The 15,142-nt window shown below is 41.6% G+C and overlaps 1 protein-coding gene across 1 annotated transcript in view; it reads left to right on the forward strand.

Moving 5' to 3' along the window:
- Positions 1 to 15,142, forward strand: part of IQGAP1 (IQ motif containing GTPase activating protein 1) — a 74,465-nt gene that overhangs the window by 32,077 nt on the left and 27,246 nt on the right. The window contains exons 4-13 of the mRNA XM_009884202.1: positions 852 to 928; positions 3,536 to 3,603; positions 4,632 to 4,745; positions 5,144 to 5,322; positions 5,988 to 6,078; positions 6,554 to 6,717; positions 9,772 to 9,856; positions 10,969 to 11,132; positions 11,478 to 11,638; positions 12,149 to 12,273. Of these exons, the coding sequence (XP_009882504.1) occupies positions 852 to 928; positions 3,536 to 3,603; positions 4,632 to 4,745; positions 5,144 to 5,322; positions 5,988 to 6,078; positions 6,554 to 6,717; positions 9,772 to 9,856; positions 10,969 to 11,132; positions 11,478 to 11,638; positions 12,149 to 12,273 (1,228 nt within the window). The remainder of the gene's footprint in view (positions 1 to 851; positions 929 to 3,535; positions 3,604 to 4,631; positions 4,746 to 5,143; positions 5,323 to 5,987; positions 6,079 to 6,553; positions 6,718 to 9,771; positions 9,857 to 10,968; positions 11,133 to 11,477; positions 11,639 to 12,148; positions 12,274 to 15,142) is intronic.

Here is a 15,142-nt window from a genome sequence, read left to right on the forward strand (position 1 = left end):
CAGCATGGCCAGCAGGGCGAGGGAGGGGATTCTGCCCCTCTGCTGCACTTTAGTCTGGGGAGACGCCCCTGCAGTGTTGCCTCCAGCTCGGGGGGGTCCCAATATCAGAAGGACATGGACCTATTGGAGCGGGGCCAGAGGAGACCCCGGAGATGCTGCGAGGGCTGGAGCCCCTCTGCTGGGAGGACAGGCTGGGAGAGTTGGGGGGGGTGTTCAGCCTGGAGAAGAAAAGGCTCTGGGGACGTCAGAGCCCCTTCCAGTCCCTAAAGGGGCTCCAGGAAAGATGGGCACAAACTTTTTAGCAGGTCCTGTTGTGATAGTACAAGGGGTAATGGTTTTACACTAGAAGAGGGCAGACTTAGACTACATATCAGGAAGAAATTGTTTCCTGTGAGGGTGGCGAGGCACCGGCCCAGGTTGCCCAAAGAGGTGGGAGATGCCCCATCCCTGGAAACCTTCCAGGCCAGGTTGGACGGGGCTGTGAGCGACCTGATCTAGTTGAAGATGTCCCTGTTCATTGCAGGGGGGATTGGACTAGATGGCTTTTAAAGGTCCCTTCCAACCCAGACTATTCTGTGATTCTATGATCTTGGTGGACACACAAAAGAAAGGGTGTACTCATCCACATGTGTTGAACGTGGGCAGGAAAATGGGAGCCCTGGGTGGAAACCAAAGGAAGGATTGGTGCTTCAAGTAGGAGAAATGTTGGGCCAGGGCAGAGAAGCTCGAACAGTTTTGTTCTGTGGCCAGTTTCATTAGTGTACTGCAGGAGAATTGGGCTTATCACAGTTACTTGTTTTGGCTGTACGGAGCGGGTATAATTCAGACTGCTAACTTTGTTTTATCTTTAGATATTCTACCCAGAAACTACAGATATCTATGATCGCAAGAACATGCCACGCTGTATCTATTGTATTCATGCACTCAGGTAAGGCATGCTAGGCAGAGATCTAACTGCTTTTGAAAATCTTTCTGCAAAGCTGAAAGGCGAGAAGGGAGAGAGCTGAACTGAAGGCTGGATGGGGATGAATTTTCTAGCAGAACAATCTTACCAGGTCAGAGCAAAGATCCATGAATTCAGTATTTTGCCTTGGGCAACGGCCAAATGGGATGCTGAAGGAAAAAGAACTGGTCAAGTATGTTGTGATTACCTTCCTATCTGTTTTCACACCCCCCCCCCCTCTGCTATCTGAGGCAGAGCTCAACATTTTGGGGCTTAAAGGAAAGCTTGAAGTCCTAAAAGGTGTTCGTGAGAAAGGAAAATATTAGTTTATCTGTTCATTCAGTCAGATCACTGAATGAAAGCCAGTGCGGTCACAGTTTTGTACTGTGGTATGTGTATCTTGATCACCATGGTAAGTCACCAAGCAGGAACTTTTGCTGAAAGGTCTCTTAAATTTTAAATTCTCGCATAGACGAGGTAGGATAATTTTTATTGAGAAAACTGGGAGGATTCAGTTGTTGATGCTTTGCTCTTCAGTTTGACAGGATGGCACATTGCATGTTTATTTGATTTTGGGGTTGGGTTTTTTAATTGTTTTGCTTTTGTTTATTTTTTTTTCCCTGGCTAGCTGGTTTGAATGCTAGTGTGGCTTTTGGAGCATGTTGAGACTTTTATTTTAAAAGGATTCCTTTTGTGGAATTTGTGGTTGAATGCTGGATTGTATACATTTGGGTCTTCCATCTGCTGCTTGCTTGGTTGAAGTTCTCTAGAATGGTGGTTGTGCTGTCTGATCTGTTGCCAGTGTGAAATCTGTAGAAATGGATTGCATTTATCTGAATGTTACCTGATGTTTCAGTTTGCTGTAGATGAAATTATTATTTACAGAAGTGAGCTCGATCCCGACTTTAGATCAAAATGAATTATCTCTGTAGAAAAAGTCATTTGGAGTTTATAGAGCAGTGGGGAGTAGACCTGTGGTGGGGTACACTGCCACTGCCAGGACCAGTACTCCTTTTTGTTTAGGTTATAGCAAAGTCTCTTCCTCACTGGCAGCTCTGTGGTAGCTACTATGGCTACTGTACACCAGGAGTTGGCTGGTATATGTGTTTGTTCCACGTTCTTGCTTATTTCCTGGCTGTTCCCACCCCCCCAGCAGTCCGAATTGTGGAAAATTAACAAGTTTCCCAAGAAAATTAAGTTTGCTCTACTCTGTCTGGATCATATATGAGGAAAACAAGATTAATTCAGGGAGCAAAATTAATAGATGCAAACAGTCCCAGTAGTTAAGGCTATACCAGTTACAATCTTTCATCTAATAATACCTTTTTCCATACTGTTTAATTTTTTTCAATTGTTAATCTTTTTGGCAGAAATGTTCCTTAGCCAATTTCTCTACAAAGGCAGCATCCTTGAGATTTTAACATAATTTTACGGAGCAAGGAAAGAAGAGTAATTCTGACATGTAAATATAAATATGGAAAAGGAAGTTTTATAAAACACTTGTTCTGTTTTCAGGCTTAGTGCCAAAGTATATTGAAGTTAAGAAATAAAGATCTAAAATGCAGTTTTGTTGACAGTCCGTAGGTCAGAAATGTTCCTGCCTGGTGTTTGTGGTTTGTTTTGTTTAAATAAATAAAAAAAAAATCTGCTTAGATTTATAAAGATTGGAGATTTAGGTTTGACGTGTTGAGGTCATGCAAAGGTGAAATTGCTTACCCTCTCTTTTCCAATCATGTTACAACTGAGTTTAATGGAGGAACGGATATTTACTTTATTAATAGTTCATTTTTAATGTTCCTGTATAATGGGATGTGTTAATAGAGGGTATGTTTCCATGATCTGTGTTGAGCTGCCACGACAGGCAAGAAGGAGAGGAGTTGCTTCTCCTTCCCCACCCCCATTTGTCCTTAGATGTGTGGGTTCATTCCCCCTTTGTAGCAGTTCCGTCTCTCATCAGGCTCCATGTGCCGACATTAACACCATTTCATAAGCCAAATCAGCGTAGGGAGTGCCTCCCTCCTGCTTGTCAGCCTGGAGAAGAGAGGGCTCAGGGGGTCCCAGCAGAGTGTGCAGCTGTCCGAAGGGAGGGTGCAAAGAAGATGAAGCCAGGCTCTTTTCAGTGGTGCCCCATGACAGGGCGAGAGGTAACTAGCACAAATTGAGCCACAAGAGGGTCCCTCTGAACGTCAGGGAACACTTTATTTACTGTGAGGGTGACCGAGGAGTGGCACAGGTTGCCTGGAGAGGTTGTGGAGTCTCCACCCTCGGAGATACTCAAATGCCATCTGGACATGGTCCTGGGGAACGTGATCCTACGTGACCTTGTTTGAGGAGGGAGCTTTAACAAGGCAAACTTGGGAGTGCCCTTCTAGCCTCAACCATTCTGTAATTCTGTGAAGACTTCAGAGTGGTGGACAGTTATGTGCAGCTGAGAGGGGGAGAGGAGTCAGCTCACCCTCTTGGTGATTGAGCTGTTATGTCGGCTTACCTAAGTGGCTCCTTGAATCTATATTTCCTAAAATTATTTGTGTCTTTGTCAGAACCACAAGGAAAAGTTACCAGTTCTAATTATTTGCTTATTTTCTTTTCTAGCCTGTACCTGTTCAAACTGGGTCTTGCCCCCCAGATTCAGGATTTATATGGGAAGGTGGACTTCACAGGTAAAAAAAAAAAAAAAAAAGTGCTGATATTTGTGCTGCCTTTATGTCGTACTCTACTAGACATTGTGTAGATCAATTAAAGGATTGTTACTTTTGATATTCTAAATGCAAATTAAATTCAAAATTAATGCCTATGAGGAGTTCTAATAATTTAAGAAAAAGGTTGTGCTTCTGAGCCAGGCTGTTAAATAGCCATCGGTTTGCTGATCATTGCTTTCGCAAGCCCCTTAACTTTTTTGCCACTGTTGTAAGATGCTTAAACCTTGCCACCACCTCCCTGGGAGAGGTTTCAATTTGGAACGTAGCAAATGGTTCTGACCTCCCTTGACAGAGGGGAGTAGAAGTGCCATCAGCTGAAGAAGAGTTTGCCAGCTGATCTGCTGCCGGAGATTCCAGCAGAGTCTCATGTCCACATGTGTCCTAAAGGTTTCAGTTCCTTGATTTTTGCAAAAGTGTCAAAATCTGTGTTTTGCATTAGTGAGGGTTCCTGCCTAAGGCTGTGCCTCTGATTTAAAAGATGTATAAACTTTGTTTTCCTGCAAAACAGGTTTTGATCATACCTCTAAAGTATTGAACTAGCAACTCTCTTTTTGAGTTGTATGGTATTTAGCAACAGCGTATCTTGATATCCTCCGTTCTCTTTTCTCAGCATAGTCTCTCTGCGGGGAAAAAAGAACGATAAAATATTGCCTGTGCATTTTCCTGACCTGTTGGCAGCTGTAGTTGAGGCACCTCAGAATGATGGAGTCTGTTTCCAGCTCTTCCTGTGTTGTTTTCTAGTGAGAGAGACTACAGAATATTCCTCTATGAGTTTCTGGGAGAAATGTAGATTTTAGGAAAGTGTGCAAAATGTCTGTCGGTTGTGATTTATTTTGTTTTACTTGCTGAGTTATATTCAAAGTATTATATAAGCAGTAATTATAATTTATTGTAGTTATCCTAATTTTGTTTGTAGAGGCAGTTGGTATAGCAGTGCTGGTTTCTAATGTGTTTAAGCCTCTCTAACACTGTTTTTATGTATGTTTCAGAGGAGGAAATCAGTAATATGAGGCTTGAACTGGAGAAGTATGGTATTCAAATGCCTGCCTTCAGCAAGATTGGAGGAATTCTTGCAAATGAGCTTTCTGTGGATGAAGCAGCATGTAAGGAAAATGGAGTTTCATTTTATGTGATTATTCAAATCAGCAGATTAGATATTTTTTTAAGCATTGGTTTAAGTGCCCCTTGTTGTAAGACAGTACAGTCCTGATAGGCCTTTTGGAAGACTGGGAAGAGGGTTTTCTTTCCCTTGTGTATTTTTATTTTGTTTTCTTTCCTTTCTGGAACATGATGATTTGACTAGCTAGAGTATTGTACTAGGAAGGAGTCTGCCGTCTTTTGTCAATAACACAAAGCCATCATGGGATGAGAAGTACTCTGGTATTCTTTTGCTTTCCAGTTAATTTCCAGATAATATTTCTGCTCTTTCCAGTTAAGTTCTCAAATGTTAACAGAGTTTTTGTGTTTGGCACTAACTGGCAGAGTGTGACTTGTTTTTCAGTACACGCTGCTGTCATTGCCATTAATGAAGCAATCGACCGTCAGGTTCCAGCTGAGACTCTTATGGCAATGAAGAACCCTAATGCCATGCTAATAAATCTTGACGATCATCTGGAATCCACTTACCAAGACACACTCTACAGAGCAAAGCAAGACAAAATGGAGAATGCTAAAAATAGGGTAGATAAATTCTTCTTTGAAACTATCTATTTGCATGCATTGTGATTTTGTATCGCAGTGTAAACTGTGGGAAATTCATGGAGTGCGTGTTACAGTCCTGTATGTATGGTGTTAAGTGGATTTACTCCTGGTAGTGTTCTAATATGCTCCCCAGTAACCTGTCTTCCTGTTGAATACAGGCAGTTGTTAGCTGTGTTACTCTGTTTAGCTGTCTGAAATACGGGCTGCATAGATGCAGAATTCATGTCAGCCTTTATATGTTGGGAGTACTATCCCTCTATTTTCTTACAACATAGATACATTTTCCTAACAGTGAAATGATAAGCAAGACTGACTGATGCTCTCAGAAGGGGTCAATGTTGTTTTAGAACACTAAGTCAGTTACCTAGCTGTGTGTACTTCTTTCTGTGCTCTACTATGTGTTCACATAGAGCCACTGCATTGAAATGAGGTGTTTCAAGGCTGCATCTATCAGACTTTAAGTATACTTACTTTATCCGTATTTACTTTTAGGGCTGCTTTTTGCCTGTGTAGAGGTAGCCTGCCTATGACCTGTCGTAGCTCGGTATAGATACATGGTTGTCCTCCCTGACCTTTTCAGTGAGAAGATCTATGAGGGGAAAGGAAACTGTAGAAACACTGATTAGTTTTTATTTGATCTTCAGATTGCCTCAGAAAATTCAGAGAGAGAGAGAGATGTGTACGAAGAGCTTCTGACTCAAGCTGAGATTCAGGGAAACATCAATAAAGTGAACAGTAGGTATCTACTACTATATGCTATAGTAGTAGTCTTTATTAAAAGAGTACTTAAAAACAATACCTGTGCTCCTCCTTGCTTTCTGCAGTGCGAACAAAAGTAGAAGGCAGCTCCCCTGTTTTTGTGGGGGGTGGGGGTGTTTTTTGTTTTGTTTTGGTTTGGTTTTAACTCATTATAAGTACTTAGTTGTAAGCTGAATTCATTTTGACTTCTGTTGCCCTTCCTTTAGGAAATAGATTGTCCATGTTGCTGCCCCCCTAGTTGTTCATCTTGAGTAATGCGTGCTTTTTCCAACCTTCAGCCCCTTTTTCAAGTGCTACTTTGCAATAGCCTTCTGAAGTCTTTCATTCAGATTACATACCTAACTTGCTATCCATCAGGTCTAAAAGTATATCTTCCCGAGCAGTAGGTTGTATAAACCACCGGACTTTCTCATTTAATGTTTCTCTCAAAACTCTGCTTTGCTGTTGCTAGCACATGCAGCCATATCAAAGATTGACCTGGCTTTGGAACGAGGAGATGTGTTAGCACTGTATGAAGCTTTGGCAACACCAGCCCTGGGACTCCGAGGATTGCTACGAGAAAATTGTGACTGGTATTTCAAGCAGTTTTTGAGTGATAGACAACAGAAACAGGAGGTATGGAAAAGTTGTAGATTATCCTGATTCATGAAGTCTTCTTCCTGCCCCCTCCCTTTCACCATACCACTGTCTTCTAATGACTTGCTGTATACCTGCATTACAGTTTAGTGTTGGTCTGAAAAAGTTAATGCTAAGAGACAGAAGCATACAGTAAGCGTATTTATCATTTAGTTTTCATCTCTGCACATGAAAGGCCAGTATAATGCTTGTATGTGTGTATGTATATATAATTAACATACTTTCAGCAAACCTTAAAATACTAACTTGTGTGTTTATAGAACCGTTATAATATGGGTGTATCTTCGCTCTCGTTTTACTATTGTCAGTGCACAAATAATGTGGATATTTGTGTATCCCTATCAGATAAACATATACTACTTTTACTCTGGAGATTGCCACCATACACCATTCGTAGCCATGGCACTGAGGGACATGGTTTAGTGGTGGCCTTGGCAGCGTTAGGGTAACAGTTGGACCCCATGATCTTAAGCGTCTTTTCCAGCCTAAGTGATTCTATGATTCTCTAACTGAATTTAACCTTAGTTTTTCACTTCAAGCCAACTCTTCAGTGAATTTTATGTGCAGGCTGCTTATGTTTTTAAAACCAGCATTGTCTCAATTATTGCAATGTCATGTATGTTAATAGGGGAAAAATATGCTGATACAAAGATGGTCGTTACTGTTGCATCTCTTTAATGAATGATCTTTTTAAAAGCTGAAGTGAGGTAGACAAGTAAGATATTGCATGCTTTTGGGTCCACGAAAAATGCAGACAAGTCAGTTACAACAAACTGGATCTTGGGCACTGTGGTGGATGTGTAGGTGCTTGTATGTCATAGGTAGAAAATGCAATGACATGACCTGCCTGCACCTGCTGGAATGCCTGTCGAGGAGGAGGACATGAGATGGCGTTTGCACTGTAGGGAGTGCAGAAAGACCTAGAAAAGTTCAGATCGCATAATTACAGTGAGAAGCTGAAGAAACATCCTTGTTCTTAGGGCCTTTGAACCATGGTTTGGAGTAGAAGTAGGATGACAAGCAGTCAGAGAGCTGAGTCAGAGTCAGGCCTGGCAGTTTAAATTGAGGTGCTGAATAAATGTCACGTTTGAATTTCTGTTTATTTTTGGAGAGGGTAGCTATGCATAAGGCTTCTAAACTTTAGCAGACCTCGTTGATAGGGTAAGTCTTGAATCGCCAGAGCTGTCAGATGGGAAACAAACACTCAGTGTCAGGCACCAAGTAATGATATGTAATTCACTGTCGTAAGCCACTGCTTTGCATCGTTCGGCATATTTAATAACAGCAGTTATAAAGGCATGAGAACAAATCAGGGTGTGTTCTCGTCACTGACAAACCTGAAGCGAGCCTCAGAATGCTGTTCACACCGCTTTACTCACAAAGCTGCCCTTTTAGTTTCCTGTTATGTCAGCAAACATCAAGCTTTTGGGCTGACCTTTCCTATGCAGCATGCTACAGAACAAAGGTGGTGATCAAACCCCATACCGCGTTTGTTCCCAGATTGTTGGAGGTGTCTGGTGTAATCTTTCGTAGGAATCAACAGGGCAGGTGATAGTGTCTCCAGGTGAGGAGGTGGTGTGCTGGGTTGGCAAGCGAAGGGTGTAGAGCAACGTGCATGAGAGACACCCTGAAATCAAGACAGGGCTGAGGGGAACCTGCCTCAAGCACGTGTATGGAAGTGACAAGAGCGGTGTTACAGGGGAATCAATCTCTTACCCTTTTCCTGGGACGTCACCATGACCGGGTGCCTCTCTGGAGTGCCCGCACACTAACGCATGCGGGATGGGGAACGAGCAGGAGGTGTTAGAGGTCTGTGTGCAGTGGCAGAGCTGTGATGCCACCGGGATCACAGAGGTGTGGTGGGATACCTACCAGAGCTGGAGCGCTGCCACAGATCAGATACAGGCCAGTTAGGAAGGACAAGCCAGGGTGGCCATGAGGGGAAGTAGCCCATGAGAGAGCAACTGGAATGCGTGGTGCTCTGCCCTGAGACGTGTGATGAACCAGTTGAGAGCTTAGGAGTCAGGATTAGTGGGCAGACTAACATGTATGATGTTGTGGTGGGTATCTGCTGCAGACTGCCTGGTCATGGAGAAGCAGATGAGGCTTTTTTCAGACAGGTGGAAGATGCCTTGTGTTCACAGACCTCAGTCCTCCTGGGGACTTGAACTGCCTGATTTGCTGTCAGGGCAACACAGCAGGGCACGAGCAATCCCAGACGTTTCTGGAGTCGACTCTCCATAGCTGTCCAAAGATGTCTCTAGGGATGAAAGAGGACTGGGGACATTTTTATCAAGTTTTTCAGTAGCCACAAAAAGCAAAGTTCAGCTGTTTTCTAAAATGCAAAGTCAGATTGCATGTTCTTCCAGAATGTAATTGAAAGATCTTGTTACATAAATGTAGTTTGGTGATTTGGGAGAATTATCATCTCTACTGTGTGAACTATACAAAGGGTTGTGACCTGTATGGCTGCTACCCAAGTTATTCAAGCCCTCCTGCTCCCCAGTCACTCAGTCTTGTTTTCTATTTTTATTCGTGTGGTACCATATAGTCCAAGAAGCTTGTGTCTATCAGCCAAAACTGCATGTTGTCCATTTTTGATGTTCTGCTAACTCTGTTGTTACTCAGAGGTAAAATGGAGCATCAATGGCTTGCTTCACGGCAAACTACACAAGTACTAATTTCATTCCAGCACACAGCTCATGTACAGGGAGTCTTTTGTCATAAAATTTTCCCCTTTGTCTTAAATGTTTTATGATTTTGGAGGCTGGGTCTTGCCTGTAATTGCTGTTTTCATGGGACTGCACTTCTGATACTGTAAAAGGGATCAGGTTGTACACATAGGGTCTTTCAGCATATGAACTGAGAATTTGGTAATTTGTCTTCTTCACATATGTGGCATTCTTTGTTTGCAGAAGCTATGTGGCATTAGAGTGTTTTAAGGAAAAGCTGGGGTATTTTTCTTTTTATTGAGCTACTCGAAGTGAATAAGCTGTTAGCATTTCACCCTCCCGGTGTCTTTTTTTTTCTCAGGCTGGCCTTATAGGTCCTCTGCAGAAGGAAGAGTTGCAGTTGGGAGTGGATGCTGCTAACAGTGCAGCACAACAGTATCAGCGAAGTAAGGACCAGCAGAAATTATTGCGGCAAAGTGACCATGGATGTGATCAAAAGGATGGGACAGCACAATATTTGGGTCTATGTGGGGATACGTGAAGTCTCTCAAACTGTTATGAATATTCTTTAAGTACTTCACAGCTGCAAAGAACATTAGAGATGGTTGCCCTGATTACTTACAGTGTCTTTTATCCAGCTCTTACAATACCGCTGGAAATAGCATATAATTTGAAATATTAAGAAACACAGAACTTTTGCATCCATCTTAAATACCCTCTTTTTGTAGAATGCTTGTATGAGTTGTTGTGGTATGGATCTGTGAAGGATATCCAGGTTGCTCCATGAAGTCTGAATGCTAGGTTACCTGCTGACCATTGACATGAATCTTACTTGGTTTGAGCTACAGAACCTTTAACTATTCCTAAATATCAGATAGCAAATAAAATGCAGATCATGATGGCTGATTGTTTTTTGATTGATGGTTCTGACATGATGCAGAGCTCTTTTCTGGACAAGAACGTTCAGTTCTGGCTGTGCAGGAGCAATTTGTTCAATTTGTAATAGGTAGAGAGGAGACCATTAGAGATCTGGGGGGAGAGAGTTTACAATACAAGAGGAAAATAATGAATGCGTAATAACCAGGACGCTACCTTACTTGTTCAGCATGGAGCGTGGCGTTTGTTTACCTACTTGCGCTATTTTAAAGTTAGCCAACGTGTACCCAGTATAGGGTGCCTGTTACTACCTTGAGCAGGATAGACATAGGCAGGAAGAAAAAGTTGTTACTACTCGTCCATCCAAAAATTTGCAGTTTTGAGGCTTCTTACTATCAGAAGACTGAAATGGCGAAACAATTATTTGATAACCAGGCAAAAAGGTGAACTGGTTTTAAACATGAGCTGTATTTTAAAGAAGGCATTATGTATTTTAGTTGTCTGTAGTAATGGAAGACTAACTGGGGAAGTATGGATCAGAAAACTTCACTCATTTCTTGCAGCTAAGGGAATTATGCTTTTTCTTGTTAGGTGTCTGATTATTGAGTAGAATAAAAATGCTCTTATTACTGGGCGCTCATCTGTCTTCCTCATTCATTATCCTACCGCTTTGAACTTCTAGGGTTGTCAGCCGTAGCCAGAATTAATTCTGCAATTCGAATGGGTGATGCTGAGAAGACTGTGGCAGAAATGATGAATCCAGAGGCCCAGTTACCAGAGGTTTATGCATTTGCTGCAGATCTTTACCAAAGGGAGCTGGCCACCTTGCAGCAACAGAGCCCTGAAGTAAGTACTGCGTTCTCTCTTATTTCTGGAAGTTGGTAACGGATCACTGGCTCTACCTTGTCTGTTTCGTTAAACGTGTTCTCTGGAACAAAACTGTCAGGTCTTCACAGAACTGCTTTGGTGTTCAGTCTGTTCTGATGTGAAGTTCAATCCCCAAATCTTGAGCTACTTGGCCCTGTAAGATTCTACTTTAATCTCTTACTTGGTGCTCTAGCTTTGTTTATGATACTCGTCTTCCTACTTCGTTATATGCCTGTTCTGACGACAACTCTATTCTGTGTTCTGTGGGCAGCAGTAGTTTGTAAAGAGCAAGTGGAATTAATTTGTTGTCCTCTCTGTATGCAGGGTAACCTCACCCATCCAGAATTATCTGTTGCTGTAGAGATGCTGTCTTCTGTGGCCCTGATTAATAGGGCTTTGGATTCAGGGGATGTGAACACAGTGTGGAAACAGCTGAGCAGTCCCGTCACAGGGCTTACAAACATTGAGGATGAGAACTCTCAGAGGTGGATATTCCAAGGAATCACGTCTGTCCTTGATGTTGCTTATATTATCTGTCACTGAATTTTTTTTTTCCCTCTTACACTTTATGTTCTCTCTGTGTTATTTATTACAGTATTGTTTTAATCTCTCTTTGCTCTTGCATGTCATTTTTGTGATTACTGTTTCTTACAGGTCTGATTTCTGTGCTGTCTCTCAACACTTTCTCATGGATTTCACATTAAAGCTATGTTGTGGTATCCTTAGGTTGTCACTGATACTGTGCCAGCTCATCTGTCATGCTCTTTGCCCTTGCCCTTCAGTCAGTGTTTAGTGCTTTTGCCGATTGTGTCATGTTTGGACTGACCATCCTGCAAGCAGCCTTTCCTCTTTCTCTTCTTCCCCCTATTCGTACTTGTTCCAGTTTCAACCCTCATGTTACCTCTTCCTCTTTGTGTACAGTTCTCATGCTGCGTTGTGTGTTCCCTGGCCAGCTTGTTGCCTTGCGATGTTCGTTGGATTTTGTTCTTTCACAGATATATCGATGATTTGATGAAGCTGAAAGCTCAAACGCGTGCAGAAGGAAATGAATTTATCACGTGGAATGACATCCAGTCATGTGTTGATCGTGTGAACATAGTTGTGCACGAAGAACATGAAAGTAAGGGTTTTTTTTCTGCTCAATTCATGCTAGACTGGTTCTGGCTCATAAGGAATGCTGAAATTAGGTGCCTGTTGATACAAAAAGGTATTGATTGACTTGTAGTTGTGTCATACATTAGATATCTAGGAAGATCTTAGTTGTGAGCAAGACTTGGTGGTCTGTACTATAAAAGGCTTGGTAGCAGGACTGTTGATGGAGAGGTCGGGTTGGATAACAAAATGTGTTGTCTGCCATCAGTGTTGAGAATTTGTCTAGAATCTTCTTGAATTTTGTTTCAATCCCTCAAATTTAATGAAAACTACTATTACCAAAGTCTCCAAGTTAATTGTAGTCCAGTCTTGGAGTACTCCATCCTCCTCCTTAATTTGATGTGCTCAGTAGACGTTACTTTTCTTGAAGTTTTGTTCTCTCTTTGGCAGCAGTCTCCACCCTGATCAGGTTTTCCTCTTCTCCCTTTTAGTCCTCCTTTTGAATGTGCTTTGGCCTTTTTACCTTTGCAGTATTTAGTGGAAGTTCCACAGACTCAGTGCAGGATTCCCCTCTACTCTTTATCTGTGGGCAATCTGGTCTGCAAATGTATGATAAGATACCCGTCTCTGCGTTGATGACTCTTGGATGTGATGGTCTGTCAGATGCATTTCTACAGTGGAACAGGAGCTTGAATGAACAACCAAGAGATGAGTTTATGTCCAGGTCTTATTCTCAGTCCTTTAACTCCTGGCTGTGTTAACACTACTTCCAAATTGCAGCTGCTTTGAAGATCAGTAGTGCAAATATTGCATCAAAGAAGTAGGCTTTTGCAGTTACTTTGATCAACTGAGATGTTCCAAAAAGTTTATTCTCAAATGCTGTCTGTTCAACAGCTCAAATGTTTTTGCTTAAAACATTTGATACAGATTTTTCTGTTTTCAAAGAACACTCAATTATCTCATCAGTTTGATGCCATTCAAGTTCTGAGTTCCATATATTGGGACGCAAATCTCAAATCAGAGTTGAAATGAAAATGGCTTACCTTGTACGAGGTTAATTGTTAGTTCTGTCAGGTAATTAAAAGCTTTTATTTTCTGTTCTAACACAGTGTATGACCACTTGTCGTCAAAACCAGTATCTCTAAAAGCTGAAATCACTGATAACTGACCTTCTGACCAGTAGAAGAATATGCCTGCACAGCTGTTGCCTTTTACTCTGAAATATTGGTGAAGTGCAAAAAAAAAATCCCTGATTGGAAGATATGCAAAACCCCTTGGAAGTTATAAGTGTATGCAGCAAGTGCAAGTAACAAAACTTAAATCCTCATGAAGGAAAAAATTCCTGACGCAAGCTGAGAAATGTGAATGGGCGTTCTTCTATGCTTCTTCTGGTTCTGCTTTTTTTTTTTTAATTTTTATTTTTTAGCATTGTTTCTGTTAAGTGTCTTTTAACAGTGGTAAAAGACTGGGATTGAGCATAATGATGAAAATTTCATCAAAACAGAAAATTGGAGTAATTCTTCTTTCTCTAAGACCATATTAGTTGACTTAAAATCCAGAGTGGAGATAGATGCGTCCTTGAAAATAGCACAATTAAGAAAACTTATTCTTAGATAGATCCTTGTGAGGTTCAGTATCAGGTGGTTTAATTTTCTACTAATTTTTTTTTCCCAGTTTAATTAGGGGCCATAATTTTTGGTTTTGACCAGTACTGAAAACCTCCGGCATGTGCAAGTAGCATAGCATTTACTTTCAAGCCATGTTTGCAATATTTAGCTCAAAGCCTCGCGTCATAAGGAGGGGAGAGATTTGTCCCAAATGTGCAGGTGATGATGAAGTTTATATTGTACACTAAGATAAACAGGTGTCTTCTGCCACTTCTTGTTGGGTAGTTGGTGAGTTGTGTTTCACCTTGAAAAGACTTTCTAGAGGGTTAAATTTCAATTTAAGAGCCTGCTATCTTGATTAACTTGTTTCCTGGATCTCCAAATAGACACCGGGTTTCCTGTTTGGGTCACATGAGCAAATTTGTTGAACCCACACAAACACGGACCCACACTGGTGCGTGCACACACTGAGGTGCTACTTGCATACCATCTCTTCTGTGTAAGAGGTCACAGCAGAAGTCTGAAAGTTTGTGTAGTCCCAACACCCTGTTTCTTATAACACTCCTTATCCTGTAAAAAAAAAGTACAGAAAATTCTGTAAAGACTTAAGCTGTTCTCACGGGGAATTTCTTAATTCTTTGATCTGCTTCATATATGTCCTTAAGGAGAGACACTTTATCTTCTGTCTGTGAATAAGTTAAATTTGTCTGAGAAGGTACTCAAGGCATACAAACATATATTTTTCATTTCCACTGTCCTTGTAAATAGCTTCAAATTAAAAAATGCTTCTAGCGAGGAGCTGTAGCATATTACTGTTCGGTGGAGTAGTCTTGTCATGCCCATGTTGGCAAACTAATTGGAGAGAACTACTACTTACATTCTGTGCCCTTTCCCAAGTCAAACAGTTATCATATCTGCTTTTTGACAGAAACCATGTCATCATTTTAGTGATCCTCGTTCTTGCAGTGTCCTCAGCAAGTATTTTTTCCCTAATCTCTACTCCATCCAAATACTGCCTCTTCCCTAAGATGTTCTGTTTCTCATATAAACTTTTGTTTGTGATTCTCACAGTCACAGTCTTTCAATATATTAACCAAAACTGGAAATCCCCACACTGAGCTCCTTTCTGTCTTTTGTCCAAAAGATTTCTTTGTTCTGCACTGATCAAACCACAATTTGAATTCATCCTTCGCTAAGCAGGGAATTGAACCAGATGACCTCCAGGGTCCATCTAAACCTAAGATATTTTGTGATTCACAGCAGTTGGTTGCTCTAGGTAGGGCATGTATG

The sequence above is a fragment of the Charadrius vociferus genome, unplaced genomic scaffold (assembly GCF_000708025.1).
Source record: "Charadrius vociferus isolate BGI_N301 unplaced genomic scaffold, ASM70802v2 scaffold750, whole genome shotgun sequence".
NCBI classification, from domain to species: Eukaryota; Metazoa; Chordata; class Aves; order Charadriiformes; family Charadriidae; genus Charadrius; species Charadrius vociferus.